The sequence below is a fragment of the Nuphar pumila genome, chromosome 4, assembly GCF_984573655.1.
Source record: "Nuphar pumila chromosome 4, dmNupPumi1.hap1.1, whole genome shotgun sequence".
NCBI lineage: Eukaryota > Viridiplantae > Streptophyta > Magnoliopsida > Nymphaeales > Nymphaeaceae > Nuphar > Nuphar pumila.
In genome coordinates this window covers 21,468,762-21,484,205 of record NC_143252.1, presented here as the reverse complement: position 1 = coordinate 21,484,205, position 15,444 = coordinate 21,468,762, and the positions used below count along the sequence as shown (strand labels likewise).

The window sequence follows — 15,444 nt, the reverse complement described above, 5'->3', positions numbered from 1 at the left end:
ATGACTTTCGGGGTCTCCACCTTCTTTTCATCTGAAACTCTCGACTTAACACATAGGTAAGCAACTAATTTCATTTGAGAGAGAATATATTCTTTATGAGAGTAGGCAACTTTAATTCCTAAAAAATATCTCAAGAAACCCAAGTCAGACATATCAAATGTTTTCTTTAAGATTGATTTAATTTCAATAACTCTTTTGTCATTTCATGTGATGATCATATCATCAACATATAGAAAAAAGAATCACAATTGTAGTACCTGTTTTCTTGACAAAGAAAACAATGTCAGTATAACAAAAGATAAATCCTAAATTAATCAAAACATTACTAAATTTGTCATACCAAGTCTTAGGAGCTTGTTTAAGACCATACAAGGCCTTTTTAAGTTTTAAATTTTCTTCATTTAAATTCACCCTTGGAAGAGGTTCCATGTAGACTTCCTCACAAAGTTCTCCATTCAAAAAAGCATTTTTAACATCTAATTGAAAAATAGGTCATTTTTTAATAGACGCAATGATAATAAGAGCTCGAATATTTGTCATTCGTGCTACTGGGGCAAAGGTTTCCTCATAATCTATTACATATTCTTGAGCATACCCTTTGACAACTAACCTTGCTTTATATATTTCTAATGATCCATCATTTTTTGTTTTAACTTTAAACACCCATCTACCTATAGGTTTCTTGCCTAAGGGAGGATCAATGATTTCCCATGTGTTGGCTTTCTTAAGAGCATTAAGTTCAAATTCCATTGATTCATTTCAATGAATGCATTGTTTGGCATCATTATAATGAGATGGTTCATAATAAGAGTGAAGAGTTATTAAGCCTGCTCTAAAGTTTGGAGAGAATAAGTCATATGATACAAATCTACTTAGAGCAATAAAGATACGATTTAATTTTCTAGGTTGGGATTCTTCTAAAGATATGTTTTGAGAGAACTTGTCAAGGGCACATGGATGATTACCTTCACCTCATCTAGCATACACGTGTATCATTTGCTACATGCTCATTCAAATTCTCATGTTGATCACTATCCTTATCATCAAGTGGATTCACACTACTAGAGCCATTGTCAAAAGATTCAAATACCTCAATAGAGTTAGACTCAACATTTTTTAGTAATGAATTAAATAGAAATGAATAATCAATCTTTTCTCTAGATTCTTTGCTATCAAACCCATTTTCATTTTCAAGAAAAGTAACGTCTTTTAAAACATAAAGTTTGTTATTTATTAGATCAAAACATCGATATCTTTTTTTATTTTCTCCATGGCCTAAGAAAACACACTCAATGGCTTTTAGGGATAGTTTATCATTTTTATGAGTAAGAACATAACACCTACAACCAAATATTCTTAGTCTTTTAAAATCAGGAGTCATTTTAAAAAGCTTTTCAAATGGAGAAACATTGTTCAATGAGGATGAAGGAGCTCTATTAATTAAGTTGAGGTTAGAACGACTTCAGCCCATTTTTTTTTTGAAATATCCTTTGAAATTAAAAGAGTTCTAGTGGTTTCTAATGTTTATGTTTTCTTTTCGCTAACCCATTTTGTTGCGGAGTTCTAGGACAAGACCTTTGATGACAAATTCTATTTTATTTTAAGTAATTTTAAAAATCATTAGACATTCTCCTCCCGAATCTGATCTAAGAATAAAAAGGTTGCTTAGGAATTGATTTTTAATCATTATATGAAATTCTTTAAAAAATGAGAACACATCGAATTTATAATTTAGACAATAAATCCACGTGTATCTAGTAAAATCATTAACAAAAATAACATAATATGAGTAACCTCCTTTTGATATGATAGGTGAGGGACCCCATACATCCGAATGTACTAATTCAAAAGGCCGTGTAGAAACAAAAGTTTTTTGAAGAAAGAAAATTGCTTTCATTTTTCAAAAAATGCAATCTTTACAAGATATGTCTTTTTCATTACATGTATTTCTCAAAAAAGAAAAGAGAGACATCTTCTAAAAGCTAGGGTGGCCAAGTCTCTTATGCCAATTATCAATACTTTTGACATGTACAAAATTACAAAATGACTTGGGTGAAAGGGACAAAAAAAACCATAAAGTAAAGATCGTCTCTTCTATGGCCTTGCCCAATCAGCTTCCCTGGCTGGAGATCCTGTACGGTGCAATCTTTAGGTGAGAGAAATTTTGTAATCATGATTGGAAATTTGAGAGACGAAAAAAAGATTTAAATTTAATTTTGAAACCACCCTTATTTTTGGAACAAAAAAAAATGAGAATGTTTTGAATCAAGTATTTCAATACTTGCTATTTTAAAAAAAGTTCATCGGCCGTTAAACATAAAATGAAGTAGGAACATTCTTATGAGGCGTCATATGAAAGGAAGCACCCGAATCAAGAATCCACATACTTGAAGGAGACGAGGAAGATGCAATGGCAGCACTCGAAGTGGAGGACCATTTGAAAAGTTTTGAAGTGCCTCTGAAATTTGGTTAAGTGTCTTTAATATCTCCTCCATTTTTGCTTGCTTGTTCTTTCTTAGGTGTGATTTCTAAAATGAAAGCAATCTTTGCTAAAAATTGTAATCTCATAGTTAATCTCATATACGAGATATCTCCATCATATGTAATCTTATTTTTTTTAGTTTAGTTTCTTAGTTTAGTTAGAATTAGGCTAGCTAGAATAACTTTCTATTTTTTGGACATTCAAATAGGCTTAATGCCTTTATTGACTTTTCAGTCAATAAAGCATAAAGCAACTTTTTTCTGGACATTCAAATAGGCTTAATGCCTTTATTGACTTTTCAGTCAATAAAGCATAAAGCAACAATAGGAGATGTTGGACTCCCAATGACTCTAATTAGAGTTGTTGGGAGCCCAATGACTCCCCCTCTCTAGCTTCTTTTCAGCCCTATAAATATGGGCTTTTACTTCTTGTTTGATTATTATTTTTTGTGGGTTTATCCCATCTTAATGAGATAAATTTGTCTCTCTTGGTGTGTGCACTCTTTTGAGTATTTTGGTTCTTGTGAGTGTGTTGAATGAACCTTTGTGTTCATTGAGAAAGATCTTTTGTGAGCCTATTTTTCAAGTTCTGTTTGGGGTTCTATTTCCTTACAATCTTACCTTTAAGCTTAAGACATACTGGTTTAATGTCCTGGTAGATTACAATGATGGCGAGTGACTCACTTTCTATATCCACTATTATAGTTGTGCCCATTACCATAGTTATTTTGTTTTATAAAGTGGGGTAGCTTATAGGTTTTTACATTGGAACCCGGCCTAGTAACAACCAAAATATCATTATTCTTATGGGCCATGCCAAGACGGGTTTCTTGACATACCTCGGCAAAAGCATCTTCAATAGGCATAACTTTGGTCCTACGAAGGAGAGAAGACCTCAACTTTGGTCCTATGATGGAGAGAAGACCAACTTGTTCAAATTTCGGTCTTAAACCATGAAAGAATTGAAAAAATGCTCCTCAATTTGTTCTCTTCTCATTTCAATATCTTTGAGAGCCACCCATTTAGGTTCAAGAAAAGCTAATTCATCCCAAAAAGGAGATAAAATGCTAAAGTAATCGTGGACATCCATGTCCCCTTGCTCAGTGGATCTAATTTTATCTTGACAAAAATATTGTCTAGCAAGATCCTTTTTTGTATACATATCCTTAAGAAAGAACCAAGTTTTCATTGACTCTTCTAAATTTAGCAAAATTGACACATATTTTTATGTCAACATTGTTCATAAACCATGCCAAAATTTTGACATGGTTACTTTCCGAATCCTCAACCTTTATTTGGTGTTCATTGATGGCTTTAAGACGGTCATTCCCAATGAGAGCTTTTTCAACACCTCCTTCAACTTTGATAAGCTTTAACGATAGTTCAAGAGAGGTTCCCATCACAAAACCCCAAAGTTTCTTCCCTCTAAGATGATTCTCCATGACAGACGCCCATATCAAGCAGTTGGATCTATTAAGTTTGAAGGAGAGCTCCACTCTTGATTCATGCTCCATGATGATAATAGAAAGAGACAAAGAAAGTGATAGCACCTTTGTCACGATCTTCAAACACCATAAGAAATGCTTCCAAGATCAAGAGCACCCAAATGTCTCTGGTACCATGTAATGAAGTAAGCGGAATTATAAATAACAAAGTGTAAAACACTTATAAGTTCAATAATGGACAATTACAAAGAGAATAGACAAGCACTTAAGTGCACACACAAATCCACTAAGGGGCAATGCCAAAAGGCTAACAAAAAATAAGTATTATTGAAAAGTGAGAGAAAAGGAATGATACATGTAAGGGGGGACACCCCTTATTTATATACAAAAGGGAAAGAGAGGGACCCTTGGGAGCTCCCCACTCACAGAGTCGTTAGGGAGCGCCCAACAGTCATATTTATGACCGTTGGGGCCCCAAAGCTCAAAAGAAAATAAAAGAAAAAAAAAACTAAGAAAAAAATAAAAATAGTTGTTTTTAATAAACAACTATTAATACATGCAAAAAGACTAAAATGCCCCTATCAGGCAATACATTAGAATATATATATATATATATATATATATTAACAAAAATATGCACTATCAATTTTAACCAGAAACAGGAGAAAATTTCTTTATATTTCCAATTCATCTAAAGTAAACTCGAATATTGAGAAGACGAAAATGCTCAAGACAGAGGGTAGCATATAGTGATTAATAGCTTACTCCATCTGGATCATCAGATTTGCGCAGGGCTATAACAATATCTTCCAATTGAGAATTTTTTTTTCTTAGGTCTGTATTATCATCTAACATGTCATATGGTTGAAGAGAAGATTCACTGGAAGCCTCAGAACACTCGCTCTCAACATCATCTTCAGCAGAACAATACTCATTACACAACGCTGCTGGGTCTATTATTTCATCTGGATCCACCAAAGTGAAGTCAGATAGCTTCATCTGATTGTCAGGTATACTTCTATTTGGATCCTTGCTCCTAGCACGTTTAGAGGCTTCAGTCATAGTATCCTCATGTAGTTCATGTCCATTATCATCAGGTCCACCACTGAACTTAATATCCAGCATAGGACTAGAATGATTAACCTCATCTTTACTTTGTGTTTTACGCACAGCAGTGCCAAATCTTTTGTTTTTTGAAGTGAGGCCAAACTCCCAATCAACAGTTTCTTCACTACAACTGTCATCAAGGAAAAGAAGATTTTTGGGATCAACTACTTTGGAGAACGCAAGAGCAACACAGCTGGCCATTCGCCGAATTAAATGGTCCGGGCTCTCCAGTCTATCTGAAAATGATCATGTCAAAAAAAGGGAAAAATGCAATCAGACTGATGCTACATAAAAGTTTCTTTACATCTAAAAGCATTGGTTTAAATTATTGACCCTACTGCTCACTCCTTGAAGAAGTAGGTGTGACACATCTTCTGTTGCATCAAGATTTTCTCTGGACAACTTCTCCAAAGAGAGGCCAACAGCTGCAGAAATATCTGACATATTTCAGGAACAACAAGAAATGAAACTTAAGTACAACAGAAAAAATATACGAGCCAAAGGATACATGCTTGCTGATCCATGGGAGCTGACTGAACAAACTCTTTTTTAGACCATAACTTCACTAAACTCCTAAAAATGCCTAGGGAGCACCGACGAACACAGGCTTCATCCTTAATGGTAGAAGGTGGATGTTCAAAGACAGCAAATTGCAATATCCATCTCAAGCAACAGATTGGGAATACTTTTCGAAGTAAAAACTTTTCAGTAAACATGTTCCTGAATCAATAAAATTAAACATTCAAATCAGTTCACTAGAAGCATTAAGTGAGGTCCACAAGAATAGAACAGATAAGATCTAATATTCTTGTTTTCTTTTCATTACAACGTAAAACCTTCTCAGTAACCATGGTCCACAAATGATCCTGATGATAAAAACGGAGGTGAAATCATAAACCATGGCAAAAGACCTTGTGAGGATAAAGGATCAAAGGTCTCAACTCTGTTTTACTTTCATCATTATTTTTATTTTCAAGTTTATTCCATTTGGACAAACAAGCCTCACAAGTACAATCAAATCACCACTACTTTTTATTGTCTCTGCTTTACCGACTACGTAGTCAAAAGCATCAGGCGCTGCCTAGTTGGTAGACCCCTAAAAGGACAAGTCAGTACTTCAATTAAAAAATAAAAAAGTATACAAAGTATAAATAAAAATATGTTCAATTCTTTTAGTAATAAGATGTTTTCATCACACAAGTTTTCACAAAATATACATAACCAGAATGTACATATATATAACTGTACACACATAATATATATATATATATAAGTTATTCATAACATATTCAATATAATCAACAAAATATGCTTTCAGCCTTTCACAGAAAAATCGATTTTAATACACATACATACATATATAATATTAATATCAAAATCAGAATATGTATTATATATATATATCACCATTCATAGAAAAATCAAAGAAGCAGAATAACATATTATATAATCAGTAATACCAAACATGCTTTCAGGCTTTTATAGAAAAATTCATAGAAATTCACACACACACATCTATATATATATACAAATAAAATCACATATATATTTCCCTTTCAACCTTTAATAAAAAAAAAGCTCATCAGAAACAAAGTAACACATACATATAAAAAAACATAATCAATTAAAATTAACTGTACATGATTTCAACATTTCACAGGAAAAATCCCCAAAAGCAAAGTAATGCACATACACACACACACATATAAATATAACGTAATCAATATATATAACTAACTAAACGTGTTTTCATCATTTCACAAAACAAATCACAAAAACACATGCATATATATAATTATATATCTAACAGAATACATGAAATAATAATAAAAAATAACTAAACTACCCTCACACCTAGGCAAGGGCAGCTTAGTTACCAATTAGGTGTAATGAAACTAGGGAAAGAAGTGCACACAAACACAAGTCCACTATGGGAAGTGCACATAAGCCACTAAGGGGCTAGAATAAGCACTCAAGAGCACACATAAACCACTAATGGGCTTAACGCACAACATAAAACTAATATTTTATTAATCACTAAAATGCTCAAGAGAAACATACCATACACCATGGGAGAGATCCCATTTAAATAAGCAAAGGCTAGACCAACTAGTTGTTCAGCTAGTCCCAACAGTTACAAAAGGGACTAAAAAGGATAAAAAAAATAAGAAAAACAAAAAATAAAAGTACAATAATGGGCAGGACCTATTGCATCATGTAAAAGTACAAAAATGCCCCTCAAGGGCATGACCTATTACAAACAAAGAAAAGAAACAAATATATATATATATATATATATATATATATATATATATATATATATATATATATATATATATACAACAACAACAACAACAACTACGCCTTCATCCCAAAACAATTGGGGTCGGCGATATGAACCAAAAAAGAAAATCATTCTGGGTCTTCCACAGGAATCCTTCTCCTCCAACAACTACGCCTTCATCCCAAAAAAAAAAAAAAAAAAAAATATATATATATATATATATATATATATATATATATATATATATATATATATATATATATATATATATATATATATATATATAACACCCCCCTTAAACAGACAATGAAATGACCGAAAGTTTGTCAAGAAGGAACGAAAAACAAGGTGCATGAAAAGCCTTGGTAAAGAATTCTGCAATTTGATATTTGGATGTGACATAAGGGAGTTCAATAGTGCCCGTAAGGAGCTCCTCCCGAATATAGTGGCAATCCATCCCCATATGCTTTGTCCGCTCATGGAAGGTGTGATTGCTAGCAATGTAGATAGCGCTTTTATTGTCGCAACACATCTTCGATGGAGTAGAGATGATGACACCCATATCCTTTAATGGACTTCTTAGCCAAACAATCTCAGTGATAATAGTTGTCATTGCCCGGTACTCAGCTTCAATGAAGGAGAGTGATACCTTCATAAGGAAAGGTTCACATTTTCTCAAGTTTTGTCTCAATGGAGGGCGTCTAACTCAACCTTCACATCTTTTACCCAATGAGAATAATCTTTAGCTTCTTTGTATGTAGAGGGTTCATAAAAATCATGAATGACTTGTTAAGATGTATACATATCATATATATATATACAATTTATATATTTATTTATCATTGTAATACGTAAATATCCATTAGGGGTATTTTTGTCTTTTCACAATATTGTAATAGACTTTGCCCATTAGGGGCACTTTAGTCTTTCTTTTTTATTTTATTTCTGTCTTTTTTATTTGAGCTAAGGGCATTATTGTCCTTAGCTTTTAGAGCCATTGGGGGTGGTCTCAAGGGCTCTAGTGCTCAACTTTGTCTATATAAAGGGGGTAATCCCCCTTCTTGTACTTGCATTCATGCTTAATAAGATGTATATTTTTGATGTTCATGTGTCCTTCTTTGACTATTTGATGTGTTGTATGCACTTAGTGCTTGTGTAGTACCTTAGTGCAATTGTATTGTTCCTTAGTTGGACTTGTGTAAGTGCATTGTGCACTTTGTTTTGTAATTCCGCATACTTCATGATATGGCTGATAAACAAGCTTTATATTTAGGGGAAAAGGACTCATAAGACATGAATCTACTAGGGGCCTTAGATATACGATCCGATCTCCTAAGATTGGTTTTATCTATAGATTGATTTTTCATGTATTTATCAAGTGCACATGGATGTTCCTCATTGTTATCTTCAACTCTTGAATATCATTGGACTTGCAAATATTGTCGTCATTACCAACAATGTTTGGAGTCACTGTCAACATTATGATCATTATCATTATTACTTGGTTCATTAGTGATGCAATCATTGTCAACATCGTTCACATATACTTCATCAATGTTAGATGATTCATTCATTTCCTTAGGCAATATATCAAACAAGAAAAAATAGTCATCTTTTTTAGTCATAACTTTTTCAAAACCATTCTCATCTTCAAGAAAAGTTACATTTCTTAAAATATAAAGTTTTTCATTTTTTAAGTCATAACACCTATAACCCTTTTGATTTTCCCTATAACCAAGAAAAACATATTCAATGACCATAGGAGTTAATTTATCATTTTTTTCACAAAGCACAAAACACTTGCAACAAAAAACTCTTAGTCTTTAAAATCTGATTCGATATCGAAAAGCATTTCTAAGAGAGAGATGTTTTTCAAAGTGAAAGATGGCATTCTATTTATTAGCAAACTGTTGTGAGAGTGACTTCGGCCCAAAAAATTTTAGGAACATTTTTTGAAATGAGTAACGTTTTAATAGTATTTATAATATGCCTATGTTTTCTTTCGGTGATGCCATTTTGTTGTGGGGTTCATGGGCAAATTTTTCTTTAAGTAACATTTGAACTCATTTGATAAAAATCCACCTCCCGAATCCGAACAAAAGATATGCTTGTTACCTTGAAGTTGAATTTTAATTAAGTTATGAAATTCCTTAAAATAAGAGAATGATTTTTATTTTTGCCTCAGGAAATAAACCCAAGTATTGTTAAGATGGATGTATTCTTTTATATATACATATGTGTATATATACATATGTATAAATTAATATGAAGATATATATTTATATATTATATATATCTTAGTCAACCTAGGTTGACTAAGTATAAGTCAACCCACATTGACTATTTCTAGCCATTGGAGGCTAGTCCAATGGCTAGAAGGGGATCCTTCTCTCTTTTCTCTCTTCTTCCCTCTATAAATAAGTGTGTACATAAGTGAGACTTGAGAGAGTGATGGACAGTTTTAAGATTATGTGTGTGATTTGAGTGTATTGTAGTGAAGATTCTTTGTAATTTTTATTTCTTTTATATTATTTGAATTTCATCCTTAATGAAATTGTTTATTTTTAAATCTTGTGTTCTATGAGCATTTCTATTATGAATATGTGTTTAACTATATTGTATTCTTTGTCCATGGGACGCATTTCAGAGTGCATTGAGATCCATGTCATTTTGTGACATGGTATCAGAGTGAGGCATCGAGGTCTTGGAAAAGATTCATATTAATGAATGAAATGGATTCAAGGATTTCGCATTCCGGTATGTATCTTGGCTTCTTGTTTTTCATATGTATGGTAAGTTTTAAAAAGAATTATGTTAAAAATAAATATTTTTTGAAGTATGTAGAAATAATTGTGTTTTGATATATATATATTATATATATATATGTATTGGATTATGGATGTGTAGTGAAAATCCATATTTTGCAAAAATATATATGCTTTTACACACTCACTTCATTTGAATAAAAATATTTTTTTATATTGTACCTTATTGTGTATCCCCTTTATGGTATTTGTGATTGTGTTCTTTTAGAACACCTCTTCTTCGTCCCCTTTGTGGGTATTGTGAGTGTGTTCCTTAGAGAACACCTTTGTAGTTATTCACTCAAGTTGAATATATGGCTTTTTAAAATATTATGTGTTTTGCAAAGTACTAAAAATTCACATTTCTCAACGTATGTGTGGACTATCTTTGGAATATTGTGATGTGATCAAGCATGAACTTTTACCGTGATCAATTTCTAATGAGGCTTTTTTTTAGTATGTTTTTTCATATATATTTAAGCAATATTTGCGCTATTAAGTAAGATTATTTTCAAATAACACGTGTTAGATTAAGATTTTTGTTTTTGGCATATGCCTTAAGAAGTCTATATTGAATGGCATAAGCATGACTTGTTATTGTATAATAAATGCGTTTATCTTTTGTGATTTCTATCTTGCGTATTAATATACTACATCATGCTTATTGAAGAACGTTACATCATGAGAAAAAGAATCTAATGTTTGATGCGAATCATATATGTGGATCTTTATGGCTTTTTGGGAGTATTTTATCAAAAACATCAATATTGTTTTTATGAAGATAGCCCTTAGTTAATTTTTTTGTATCTCGCCCACTAGCGGGGCTATGTATCTTTGTGGTTGTGCACTAGTGCACTTAAGTTTTTTATAACCCTTTGGGGATCTTCATATGATTGTCTTCAATTGCCTCATAGTAAACTTATGATTTAGCTCTAACCTCTTATCATGTGTTCGTCTCTTTAATGAGACTTATTGACCTTTTGTATGTGATGTGTTGTAATAGCGTGTGTTTTTCCATGATTTTCAATTTCAAAAATTATGATTTTTTAACTAAATATTTAATAAAATGATAAAACCGTGGGAAAATATCTTTAGATATAGGTGACGTCAACTGGGTCTGGGCATGGCCCAGAGTCCACTGACAAGACCTCAATGAGCCAAATAAAGTTTGTGATATTTTTCGTTTTTAACCTTTAAATTTGAGCAAAAATCGAGCAAAACTCAAGTTAAATTTAAGTAAAATTCGGAGGCAAAAATCAGGTATGTATACCGTTAGAAGTGTCTTGTAATTTTGAGAATGTTGGTGCCTTATATTCCAGAAATCGGTTTACGGTTGTCCCAAAAATGAACCACCTTTATTTTTGCCTTTTTCTGGATTGGATCGAATTGGATCCACTATGTTTGATAAAAGTTGACAGGGATCTGGACCCAGTTCAAGACCCATATTAACTAGGATCTGGTCTAGGTAGGATCCGTATGAATTTTGGACATGGATTTAGACCTTGGATCCGAAATCCAAATATGGCCAATTTAAAACTTTAAAATCAATTTAAAAGTTAAATTGGGTAGGTAGAGTTCTACTTGAAGTAGAACTATACCATAGGGAGGCTTCCATAGGGGGGTGATACCCTCTGGAATATTCTATAGAATATTTTATAATATAATAAATTAAATTATTAAATTATTAAATATTCTATAGAATTCCTAGGGACGTTCTCTGGTGGACAATGATGAAGAAAGGTGTTTCTCTCAAGTACATTAGTATAATTAAAGATATGTATGAAGGAGTAGTAACCAATGTCCGCACTTGTGGAGGGGTGACAACCAATTTTCCGATAACGGTTGGGTTACATCAAGGATCTGCTTTAAGCCCTTTCCTATTTGCGATAGTGATGGATGAGCTTACGAGATCAATTCAAGAAAATGTACCGTGGTGTATGTTGTTTGCTGATGATATTGTTTTGATTGATGAGTCTAGAGCTGGGGTTAATGCTAAGTTAGAATTATGGAGACAGACATTGGAAGCTAGAGGTTTTAAGTTGAGTAAGAGTAAGACTGAATATATGGAATGTCGGTTTAGTAAGCAACGAAGTAGTGATGGGAGTGTAGTGAAGCTTGGTGAGCAAGAAATACCGGTGAATGATTATTTCAAATATTTGGGATCCATCATTCAAAAGTATGGAGAAATTGATGGAGATGTAAATCATAGGATAAAGGTTGGGTGGATGAAATGGAAAAGTGCAATTGGAGTGTTGTGCGATCGTAGAATGCCATTGCGGTTGAAGAGAAAGTTTTATAGGACGACTATTAGACCCGCTTTACTATATGGTACGGAATGTTGGGCTACCAAGAGACATCATATTCAAAAAATGAGTGTAGCTGAGATGCGAATGCTTAGATGGATGTGTGAAAATACAATAAAAGATAAGATTCGGAACGAGGAGATACGTAAGAAGGTAGGTGTTGCACCCATTGAAAATAAGATGCGAGAGAATCGTTTACGGTGGTTTGGACATATTCGGCGAAGGCCTAATGATGATCCAGTTAGAAGGTTGGAGAAATGGGAAAATATATTAGTTAAAAGAGGTCGGGGTAGGCCTAGGAAGACTTGGATGGAGATGATAGGAAAGGATATGAATGCTTTGAACCTCACCGAGGACATGGCATTGGATAGAAATGATTGGAGGAAAAGGATTCATGTGGAAGACCCAAAATGAATTTCTTTTTTGGTTCATATCGCTGACCCCAATTGTTTTGGGATGAAGGCGTAGTTGTTGTTGTTGTTGTATTAAATTATTAAATTATTAAATTATGGATTTATCTAATAGATAAGGTGGAGTTTTACATAAAGTAAAACTCTACCTAATTGGGGTCTCTAGAGGGGACGTCACGCTCTAGAGAGACCTTTTAGATAAGAACTCGATGAAAAAATAAATAAATAAAACAAAAAGATAATGTCACTAGAGAGAGAGAGGAAGAGAGAGTTAGAGAGAGGGAGAGTTGAGAGACCTTTTAGGCTTAGTTTTTGTACCATCCAGGTACCTAATATATCCATAGCCCCTAATGATGGTTGCATAAACTTTGACTAATATACGAAATTCATCCCGTCAAAATACATAGGAATAATCTGAATGTTTTCCTTCTCCATACTCATCCACAACCCCCAAACTACAAGATTTAATAAGACTGCACACAGAACAAACAAGCAATATGCACTTCCAAGTAATAGAATATTGTTGTACTACAACACCGCGCACAACAATATCAAGACAACCGCAGCAACAATTGCAACAAGATACTCTATATGCAGATGTGAAACAGCCTCACTCAAATTATCAGCACATATATAGAAAATCCACACCCACACACAATCAACTACGAGGATGCTGAAACCCAAAACCAAAGAAATTGGAAACTATTACTCACACCCAACACTAAATGGTGAGTAATTAGTGGTGAAGAAGACAATACTTCAAACCCACCACAAAATCAACTGCAAATATGTCAACACACACCAAAATGGAGATGCCCATATGCACAAGCAGCAAAGAAAGCAGTTACCATCAGCCGTAACCACTCCAAAATGGACATCAAACTAAAAAATCTTCTCAAATAACCTCACAAACCACTTTGCACATCCTTCTTATTATACTAAATACAGTCCCAATACATTCATTTGCAGTCACCCAAATCCATCCACCAGATCAAATCAGGCAGAATGCTCAAAACTGGTCCAATTTATTTCTATTTTCAGAAAATCCAAGAAAAACTCACAGAAAATCAGAAACTGAATCGATGGGCCTGATTCTTGATTCAAGAGGTCTCTAAAATCAAGATCTATTGAATCCCCTATTTAATCTGACCAAACCCTCACAAAGTGTATTGACCTTGCTGACATCAGCACCAACCATGTGAAGGCATGAGCACAGTCAACTGTGAGCACGAGAATGAAGCTTCCCTTTCAATCTTCTTTTCAGCAAAGATATGGCTTTGATACCATACCACAAATGCAAACATTAGAGTAACTACAATGAGGAAGAAGAGAGAAGGGAAAGGAATAACAAGAACTTCATTCACTTGCTAAATGAGAAAAAATACATCTTAAAGGGATGAAGTTCATCGCTTTAAGATGTAGGGACATTTTGTATTTTAGAGGAGGTTAGAGAGTCAACAGTTTTTATCTTGTAGTGAAACCAAAAACGGGTTCATCCGATGAACCCGTTTTTGGTTTCACTACAAGATAAAAACTGTTGACTCTCTAACCTCCTCTAAAATACAAAATGTCCCTCATAATAATCTATATACAAGAGAGAAGGTAAAATAAAACTAACAATACATATGGTACATCAGTATATTACAAGACACTTCTCAACAGCTTCAACATGTGTGACAGATTGAAAGTTCTTTCTATATCCAATAAAAAAACTAAAGCAGTTCACTTCAATAAAGTTAAAAAGGACATCACTTTAACTGCAAGTAACAATTAATAAGAATTTTATGGCATGAACAAGTCCTCATGCATGATTAATTGCTGGCATTTATAGGTACTCGTGGTGGATCCTTCTAGGATCTGCAACATATATTGTGTAAACATAAGAGACTCTCTCTCTCTCAATTTGCACAAACATATATGTTTACATGTGTGAGTATATATATAGGACATTATTTTCAAGAAAAGATCATAATAATATCATTACGTTATCAAAATATTCACATTTTGGGAGTTTCTCAAATGTATCTCAATATATTAGAGTTTTATGCTTTTAAACATCATCTACAAAATAAACCAAAAATAGAATTTATGACTACAATACACATGCATGCAAACACAGTGTGTGTGTGTATATATGATGCAAAAGCAAGCCATAGCAAAAGAGTAAGACAATGTGTTGCTATCAATCCTGTTTAGCTTTCTATTGCCATCCATACACAAAGATTAGTATGACCTTGTCGCTGTATCATGCTTAAGAGCCTCGGAAAAAAGCATCTGAAGTATCCCATATGCCTCGTCGTCATTAACATGCATTTCAGACATTTGAAGCAACAATTCCTCTGAAAATCTTTCTACAGCATATGAGTCCTTTATAGCTTTGAATAAACATTGCCAAATGACTGATTTGAAATTTGATTCAATTAAATGCAAGGAATCAACACTGGCTGACAAGCAGATGAGAACATCCTTAAGTATACAAGGGAGCAACTCGTGAAGTAGGATATCTGCAAAAGAAGGGGATCCATTTTCAATTTCAAGTGTCCAAATTCTACTCATAAGTGTTAGTTCAGTTTTGCCTCCTTGTATTTTTCTTTCCTGGGTCCAATATAG

The 15,444-nt window shown here is 33.3% G+C and overlaps 1 protein-coding gene across 1 annotated transcript in view; it reads right to left on the bottom strand.

Moving 5' to 3' along the window:
- Positions 1 to 15,444, bottom strand: part of EMB2423 (telomere length regulation TEL2 family protein) — an 83,592-nt gene that overhangs the window by 14,097 nt on the left and 54,051 nt on the right. The window contains exons 5-8 of the mRNA XM_090002673.1: positions 15,068 to 15,338; positions 5,542 to 5,753; positions 5,372 to 5,470; positions 4,692 to 5,269 (exon numbers count right to left, since the gene is read on the bottom strand). Coding sequence (XP_089858799.1) covers positions 4,692 to 5,269; positions 5,372 to 5,470; positions 5,542 to 5,753; positions 15,068 to 15,338 — 1,160 coding nt within the window. The remainder of the gene's footprint in view (positions 1 to 4,691; positions 5,270 to 5,371; positions 5,471 to 5,541; positions 5,754 to 15,067; positions 15,339 to 15,444) is intronic.